Source organism: Triticum urartu, unplaced genomic scaffold (assembly GCF_003073215.2).
Source record: "Triticum urartu cultivar G1812 unplaced genomic scaffold, Tu2.1 TuUngrouped_contig_5952, whole genome shotgun sequence".
In the NCBI taxonomy this organism is placed as follows: Eukaryota; Viridiplantae; Streptophyta; class Magnoliopsida; order Poales; family Poaceae; genus Triticum; species Triticum urartu.
In genome coordinates, this window is record NW_024116670.1 from 4201 (window position 1) to 13690 (window position 9490).

A 9490-nucleotide genomic window follows, 5' to 3' on the forward strand; every position below is an offset into this window, starting at 1 on the left:
AACAACCAACTCCCCGTGTTGCAAGTAAAAGGTGTTGCAATTAAAACCACGCGAATAACTTATTCACCGAGACGAAGATAGTATTATAGTTGCAAGTACAAGTCGCTGAACCATTTTATTTATTAACCAAATCCCCAAGTAAAAGTGGAAGAAGGAAAAAAAACAAAACTTATGCACCTTACAACATCTTTGAATCAGGTGCATATTATCCAAAACACCAGACGAAACTAGGCCAAGCTTTTGAGACTCCAAATTGTGAAGTAGCCTAGCACAGCCCGTTCCAAGTGACTCACTGAAGAAAATGGTGAAGTCTAGATTTGGTCCCTTAACTTCGAAACCGGACAACTTGCACCCCCAACTAACGAAACCGGACAAGGTTCGTCCCTGGTCTTGATTTTGACCGGTTTTGGTGCTGACTGACCCTAGTTTTGACCGGTGTTGACTCAAATTTTCGCGTAATTTTTTCATATCCATGAATTTTTTTAAATTCACATACTCTTTTCAAATCCACATAGTTTTTTCAAGGTCGCACATTTTTTTCAAAAATAAACATACCTTTTTCAAATCCTTGAACTATTTTGAAATTTGTGTACTTTTTTCAAATCCATGATTTTTTTTAATTTGCGTACTTTTTTCAAATCAGTGTATTCTTTCAAGTTCGTGTAATTTTATCAAATTCAAGTGTTTTTTTCAAATCCATGAAGTGTTTTTTAAATTCACGAACTTGTTTCAAATCCGCATACTTTTTAAAGTTCATGTATTTTTTTCAAATCCATGTTCCTTTTCCAATCCATGAACTTTGTTTGAAATTCAGATACTTGTTTCTAGTTGACATAATTATTCAAATCCACACTTTTTTCTAATTTGCATAAAAGAAATTCAAATCCACGTACGTTTTCAAGTTTGCATAAAACTTTCAAATCCAAAAAAATGTACGCAAATATGAATAAGTACGTCAATTTTAAAAAAATACATGAATTTGAAAAAACCACATGAACTTTAAAAACGCACGTGGATTTAAAAAAGTACGTGAACTTGGAAAAAGTGCGCGGATTTGGAAAAAGTACCCGAATTTGAAAACATTAAGCGGAATTGGAAAAGGTACACGAATTTGAGTCAGCACGGTCAAAAGCCGGGTGTGACAGCACCAAAACCGGTCAAAACCGTGACCAGGGATGAATTTTGTCCGGTTTCAGTAGTTAAGGATGCAAGTTGTCCGGTTTTGGAGTTGAGGGACCAAATCTAAACTTCGCCAAGAATTGAGGGATGAAAAGTATAATTTTCTCAAAAAAAAAACTGCTAGTCTAAGTCCTAATTATCCTATCTTTCACATGAGCATTTGCACAGTGGCACCTCATCCTAATTATTCCACAAGGTTTCTTGTAAAACCACCCCAGCAAAGACACCAGTGTTTCAGGTCTCCTTTTGTACCTGCACCAACAAAATAGCACATGTTTCAGTCCTATAATTGCCCTTGTAACTCTACCAACCGGTTCAGAGAAAGTGTTTAGAAGTTACAGATGACATGGTTTCTTTGTCCATATGTATACTACTCCGTATATGTTTATCGGATTTATTCTGTACTAATGTCTCTCCAAAGCAGCTGCTCCGTTTGTCTAGAAGACCTCGGAGTGATGACTAACCTAACACTGTCATGCTCTACATCAAGTTTCAGATAATCTGTCTTTGCCTTTCAACTTGAACAAAATTTCATTTGTTTAAAATAGCGGATCAGATAAGGCCCTATCAAACTATATGATCGTTTAAATTAACCAGAATTGCAGACATGGTAGGAAGAATTTTACTTAATATATCCATGGGTAAAAGTTGGTGAATTTTTTTTTTGATTGGGAGCGAAGAAGTGGAAGATCATACGGTGGGACGGTAGTCGGAGGTGTTGGTGGGGCTGACAGAACATGAGGATCGGAAGGCGTCAATGTGAGCCTGGCACTTGGCGCGATCACCCTTGTTCTCTTCCAGGCACTTGCGCAATGCCTCCACGTCGCACCCTGGAGCCGCCTTCTTCTCATCTCCCCGTCTACCACCAGCACCATTTGCTACCACAGCCGCCGCTGCCCAACCTTGAGTTATCATCACGGATCAGAAGGACCAGTCTGTACCCACCCTGTGATAATCAAAAGGTAAACACAATTATTTAAATGTTGAATGTACTTTTGGCATATTTAAGATTCAGAAGTTGCTCCTCTGGGTCTCTCAGTAACCAACATGCATCTGCCTTAATCTATGGTTATCCCTGATGGAGCAAACGATCTGGAATGCATATGCACTAAAATCTGACCCCTGATCAAGAATTTGACTAATAAAGACACAAAATAGAAGGTCGCTACTCCCTCGTCCTAATTATAAGATGTTCCAAAACAATTCTGATTCGGATGTATATAGATGCATTTTAGTGTGTTTGTTCACTCATTTCAGTCCGTATGTAGTCCATATTGAAATATCCAAAACATCTTATAATTTACTCCCTCCGTCCCCAAATATAAGTCTTTCTAGAGATTCCACCAAGTGACTACATACGGAGCAAAATGAGTGAATCTACACTCTAAAATATGTCTACATATATCCGTATGTTGTATTCCATTTGAAATGTCTAAAAAGACTTATATTTAGGAATGGAGGAAGTAGAACGGAGGGAGTACATCATGCCATTTTATCTGCTTATCCACTAGTTTGTACTCTTTATGTTGAAAATCTCATCTAATCCAACTTCTAAAACTCCATTGTGTCTTAATGGCAGAAAAGACTGAAGACCATTAAAAGTTTAAAAATCTTGATGTTAAGTTTTTATCTCATTCAGGAAGATGTTAAAGGTTAGACGAGTCTGACAACAGATTTTAACATTTACACAGTTACACAGGAACTAAGCACAAACTGAGTTATGGTGGGCTTTCTAGACATCACGAGTAGCTTAATCTGCATTGGTATGATGTACACTAACATTAACGAATATTCGTAATTGTGCATATGTATCCAGTTGAGATCATTGTCTGGAAGAAACTGGCTGCTGCTGTGCTTGTAAACCCATCTTCAGTAAAGATTACCATCAATCATAAATCCCTGATAATTTTATTTACCAACTTACGGGCTACAAATTTGAAGAAGATACTCTCACATTTAGTTTCACCAACTGACGCGAGCCACTGAGATGTGTTAAATTTGTCATTTTATTAGTACCGTCCCACTACAGCTAACTCACGGTTATGTATCTTTATCATGGCGAGTTACATAAGTGACCTTCACTGGATAAAAGAAATGTCAGCTGAGTAAGAACTCCCTCCGTTCTAAAATAGATGACTCAATTTTAATACAAAGTTAGTACAAAATTGGGTCATCTATTTTGGAACAGAGGGAGTACTATTTTAATTTTCAATCTCTTAATGCCCCGGCTTCTCCGGCGAGGCATAGCCTCTCCCCGCTCTACCTCCCTGTTCCCCGGGGGAAAGCTCCCCCCTATACCTGCGCCCCTCTAACCCTAGATGAATCTGCCGAGGCCAACGTATATAAACTGGTGGGATTCCTAGTCGCTGGGTGATGCAGGACTAAAAGATGTCGCCGTGTTACCTGAGTGAACGCCCAGCTCCGCCGCGCACTGGTCTCCCTTCCTCCCCTTCCTCCTCCTGATCTCCGGCGGCAGCAGAGGACGAGGGGCCGATGCGTTTCGGGGATGCGGCTTTAAAAAAAATTAAAAAAATTGAGGATCATGCGGCTTTAGTTTTGAGCGCCTGCGCTCGCTTGGGCTGGGCTCAGGCGTCCGTGTCCTCTCCTCTCACTGTATGGGCCTCCAACGGGCGAACGGGCCATGCCCGACGGACGGACCGCACCTCGGGCGGTGCCGACACGCTACGCTACGCGCCCCCAGGGAAGCACACAGAGCGTGGAACCTGCGAAGGAAACGTGGAGCTACGCGTCCCCCAGCAAAGGCACACGAGGAGGCGGCTAAAGCTGAGCCGTCCATGTCCTTCGCTCCTCTTTTTCGTCCCCCTCCTCCACCCGACTCGGCGATATTTCCCCCTCCGCCCGTTCCTCTCCGGGGTCCGGAGGTCCCCTGGAGCCGGGAGACCCCGAGGAGCCACGCCCCCCTCCCGGCCTCCTCCCCGCTCCGGTGCGTGATACCGTGCTTCCTGCCGAATCTCGGGCTCGGTTTCTTGTATTTCTGGCCGGCGTGCTAGCTCTGCTTCGGTTAGGAAAATAGGAACCTAGGAAAGATGCTCTCGACATTTTTTTTGCTGATCCGTGTGTGGGTGAATCTTGGCACGGTTGCCGCTTCGGTTGTAGAGTATCAGTTTCTGTGCAAGATAAGCTGTTGGTGTTCTTGTTGGTTGGTCGGTCGGTCGTTTGCTTTCATCCACCAAATTAATGCTCTCCAGTTCATCATGGGGACGGCTGATTCTTGATCGGCCTTCTTTTGCCGTATGACCGACTGACTGACCAAGATGATCTTCTTGGCTAGCCCATGTAGTCTTCTCCTGTTGGTGACTGTATATAACCTAGTAGCACTCAGACAATTCTGAACCCTTTCGAGATTGATTGATGGTGCAAAAGATTGTTTATTCTTTGTTGTGTCTGCTTTGTTCGTTAGTACTGGTAGTGCTTGTGCACTACTTTGTCTCTCATATACAGATGACAATTTTAGCGAAGGGGTTTCACAACTAATTGCATATTCCTCTGTCTGCCGTTGATCTGAAACATTTCTGTTTTCGTGTCAAATAGAATACACAGCTACTAACTTTGTTGCGCTCTGTATCTGTGGAGAATATTGTGTTTCTCAGATTCCATAGTCTTTAACAATTTATATATTTATGGTACATTGGAATTTTTTTTTTTCGGGTGATGGTACATTGGAATTTAGCAGTGAGTTATTGTATTACTGCTCATGAGAAGCACAATTTTGTTGCTGGTGTTTGTTTATGCACGTTTTGGGGCACTTTATCACAATTCTCTCTGTTCTGGTCTTTAAAATCATTCTCTTGTTCCAAAACTATGTGGTTATTACTCCCATTGAAATAAAACCACAACAATTATTATGGATCGGAGGGATTAGTATTTCTTGTTGCTGGACTGACAATGGAAACAGAAACACTTAGTCTTTTGGTTTTCTGTTTGATAGCCTTATGACGGACAGAGGTGATGGACCAATTGGTAGTCTCCCTGAACATCTCCTTGTAGAAATATTGACTCGGTTACCAACCCACGAGTGGGTCCAAATATCATGTGTCAGCAAGCACTGGGCAAGCATGTTCCGAGGAGAATACTTGTGGCAAACCGCTATTGCAAGGAAATGGCCATCCGCTGGTTTCCGGAAACGCTGGCCTGGGCCAATTCCCAGAGGCTCTGCTAGGAGGTGAGCTTCCAAAGTCTGATATTGTCCTGTCTTCTCCATCATATGATGTTTTTGAAGAATAAAAAAGATTGTCACTTCCTACTATACCTGCAGTATGATTGATTGCTTGTATCTTGTATCAGTTTGGAAAATGTAAAAATAAAATAGAAGTCTCACTTACTACAGTGCATCCAGTATCAATTTAGTCTTATATTACTGCATCTTGTAAACAACATTGTTGTTGGATATACTCTAAACATTTCACTTTGAACTGAACTATGTCTGAAGAAGGGCAAATAATTTGTTTCTCGTATACATACTCACTAGGTCATTATATCAAAGCCATGGAAGTGTAGCTCTCTTTTGTGCCATCCAGCATTTCAAAATCCAATTAAAAATATGAAATGAATCATTTACAGAAGATTCCAAGCACTTTATGTCAGCGAGAACCTTGTACCATCTGGTGGGGAGATTGACGAGCTTGTTGGTCACACATATCTCTATTTAAAAGAACAGCTTGAGCGTGTTGCCATTCCTCCATCCAGCATACTTCATGGCACCATCATTGGTGAGTTGTGTGTTTAAAATGTCAGTCCAAGCATAAAGTTTTTTTACTAGCTTCAGTGCCAACATATTTTAGTTCTGGAGGTCATTAACATTTTCCGAAGATACTAGAACTAAATGTCGGGCAACTAAATCATGTCATATATGGGAGAATTGGGATGCTAATACCTGTATGGCTTTATGAGGAACAAATATTGGATACTATACTGTTGAAAGGAAACTTTACTTGGAATTCTCGGCTGCATCAAGTTGAAAGCTTGGAAAACTATGTAGCACTCCTCTGTACGAGTAAAAGAATCATGTTTTCATATACTATAAGATTCATGTATTGCTTCACACTAGGATTGCTGATACCTCCCATATACTAAAAGGTTGCTCCTTCTCATCTTCTGTACAGATCAGTTCATTGCTTGTGGTAGGACAGGAGAAAAGGCCCATGAACTTGCTTCAAATATATGGATTGCAGTCATTGACAATTTGGAAGAAAACCAGCAGACATTCATGCTCTTAAAACACCTAGCGCAAGAAGGAGATGTAAGAACTCTTCTGAATATGTTTGTTAATTCTCAGAGCAGCAAATAGAAAGTATATTTCCTCGAAAAAAAGTATACTTACTTTCATGTGCCAGTAGAACATCCATTTCTTTGAATGCAAGTAAATACCCCAAATTCCGGGAAAAAAAACTCATGAAATTATCTGGCTGCATTTTCATCAATGCCTGGGTAAATATACATAACTTCCGATTGAATCTTGGGTATGCAGAGTACAGTACTTGCTGATATGAGTGTTTCATGTTCCATTTGCAGTTTTTCCTTCCATTTCCATATTCGAGGTCGTATAAAGTACTGTGGAGGGTGTTTGACAAGCTGTTCACCGACTTCCGTGACTGTTTCAGCGGGGGAGATTACCATGACGCGCTAGCGGGTGCCAAGTCTAGGTTTCAGCCAGTACCTTCTTCATGGCTTGGACATTAGCACACAGCTGTTGTTCTTATTGTGAGTTGTACAATATCTTAGATGTAGCTGCTATACTTCCCCGAGTGAAAAAGTGGATGCCAAAGAATGGCAATTCCACTGGGATGACATTTATATGTTTGGTGACTTGACCGACAATTTCAAGAACGCCAAAATATATGCGATTGTTTGATTGCAAAAAGTGTATCTGCGTTCTTGAAAGTTCTTTGAGAAACATCGGTTGGATTCAGCATAATATACCCAGTAGGAGCTAGTTTGGTGATTGGTTCAGGGTATTAAGAGCATCTATGGCAGGGCGCCTCAAACCCCCCTCAAACGATCGGGCGGACGTCCTGGTCACGGACCGGTAAAAAAAAGCGGCCCAGACGGACGCCTCAAACACCCGGCTTGACCGGTACCCTCTCGTATCCAGCTTAAATTTGGGGTGGATATGGGGAGGTTTGGTTCGGGCGCGGGCGCCACGTCGGATTGATGTGCGGCTCTCCTGGGAAAACACTCTGAAACTCGGCGGTACAAAACTTATCTCCTTCGATGGACCGATGACGTCGCATGTCGGGGCGCCGCGCAAGGCCCCTAGCTCGGCTACTTTAGGCGGACGCTGGCACCAAAACCCTATACATCCACATTTCCTCCTCTCCCCTCCATCGCCACCACTTTTAAATCGCCGTCCAACTCAACATTTCACTTGCCGGTTGCTAGCGGTCTGCCACCACAATCAAATAGCCATGCCACCATGCCGACGGGTCAGGAGCTACCCTTATGTAACATCGGAGTGCCCGCTGCAGCTCCTTGAGCAGACCCGGGAAAGCTACAAAGCCCACGTCACCGCGGTGCTACCTCCGGACATGGTGGATCCGGAGGAGGACGAGGAGGACATGGAGCAGGAGGAGGACGAGGTGGACGCGAGGGCCGCGGATCTGTAGGCGAAGCAGCAGTCAACCCTTGATTCCCTCCAATCTAAGGCGGAGGCGAAGGCCAACCGTCATATCTGTTGGAAATATGCCCTATAGGCAATAATAAAGTGGTTATTATTATATTTCCTTAATCATGATAAAGGTTTATTATTCATGCTATAATTGTATTGATCGGAAACTTAAATACATGTGCGAATACTTAAGAAAATACCAAGTCCCTAGTAAGCCTCTACTAGACTAGCTCGTTGATCAAAAGATGGTTAAGGTTTCCTGACCATAGACATGAGTTGTCATTTGATAACGGGGTCACATCATTAGGAGACCGGTGTGATGGACAAGACCCATCCGTTAGCTTAGCATATGATCGTTCAGTTTATTGCTACTGCTTTCTTAAATGTCCAATACATATTTCTTCGACCATGAGATCATGCAACTCCCGGATACCAGAGGAATACCTTGTGTGCTATCAAACATAACTTCGTAATTGGGTGATCATAAATGTGCTCTACAGGTATCTCCGAAGATGTCTGTTGAGTTGGCATGAATCAAGATTGGGATTTGTCACTCCGTATGACGAAGAGGTATCTCTGGGCCCTCTCGGTAATACAACATCATAAGAAGCTTACAAGCAAAGTGACTAAGGAGTTAGTTACAAGATGGTGTATTACGGGACGAGTAAATAGACTTGCTAGTAACGAGATTGAACTAGGTATGGAGATACCCACGATCGAATCTCGGGCAAGTAGCATACCAACAGACAAAGGGAACTACGTATGTTGTCATAAAGGTTTGACCGATAAAGATTTTCGTAGAATATATAGGAACCAATATGGGCATCCAGGTCCTGCTATTGGTTATTGACCAGAGAAGCATCTCGGTCATGTCTACATCATTCTTGAACCCGTAGGGTCCGCATGAAGGAAATATGCCCTAGAGGCAATAATAAAGTTGATATTTATATTTTCTTATATCATGATAAATGTTTATTGTTCATGCTAGAATTGTATTAACCAGAAACTTAGTACATGTGTGAATACATAGACAAACAAAGTGTCACTAGTTTGCCTCTACTTGACTAGCTCATTGATCAAAGATGGTTAAGTTTCCTAACCATAGACATGAGTTGTCATTTGATTAATGGGATCACATCATTAGAGAATGATATGATTGACTTGACCCATCCGTTAGCTTAGCACGATGATCGTTTAGTTTGTTGCTATTGCTTTCTCCATAACTATACATGTTCTTATGACTATGAGATCATGCAACTCCCGAATACTGGAGGAACACTTTATATGCTACCAAACGTCACAACGTAACTAGGTGATTATAAAGGTGCTCTACAGGTGTCTCTGATGGTGTTTGTTGAGTTGGCATGGATCAAGATTAGGATTTGTCACTCCGATTGTCGGAGAGGTATCTCTGGGCCCTCTCGGTAATGTACATCACTATAAGCCTTGCAAGCAATGTAGCTAATGAGTTAGTTACGGGATGTAGCATTACGGAACGAGTAAATAGACTTGCTGGTAACAAGATTGAACTAGGTATCGAGATACCGACGATCGAATATCGGGCAAGTAACATACCAATGACAAAGGGAACAACGTATATCGTTATGCGGTTTGACCGATAAAGATCTTCGTAGAATATGTAGGAACCAATATGATCATCCAGGTTCTGCTATTGGTTATTGACCG

At 42.0% G+C, this 9490-nt stretch overlaps 2 protein-coding genes across 2 annotated transcripts; one reads left to right on the forward strand and one right to left on the reverse strand.

The window, feature by feature from the left end:
- Positions 1-1139: 1139 nt before the first annotated feature.
- LOC125529929 lies at positions 1140-2281 on the reverse strand. Its single transcript, XM_048694359.1, has 2 exons — positions 1876-2281; positions 1140-1431 (listed from the first exon to the last, which is right to left on the reverse strand). Exons 1-2 carry the CDS (start codon positions 2092-2094, stop codon positions 1414-1416), a joined length of 237 nt encoding a protein of 78 aa, XP_048550316.1. The 5' UTR covers positions 2095-2281; the 3' UTR covers positions 1140-1413.
- Positions 2282-3959: 1678 nt separating this feature from the next.
- On the forward strand, positions 3960-7060 carry LOC125529928. The gene is made up of 5 exons (XM_048694358.1): positions 3960-4123; positions 5129-5362; positions 5761-5909; positions 6303-6439; positions 6712-7060. Exons 1-5 carry the CDS (start codon positions 3975-3977, stop codon positions 6877-6879), a joined length of 837 nt encoding a protein of 278 aa, XP_048550315.1. The 5' UTR covers positions 3960-3974; the 3' UTR covers positions 6880-7060.
- The last annotated feature ends 2430 nt before the right edge of the window (positions 7061-9490 follow it).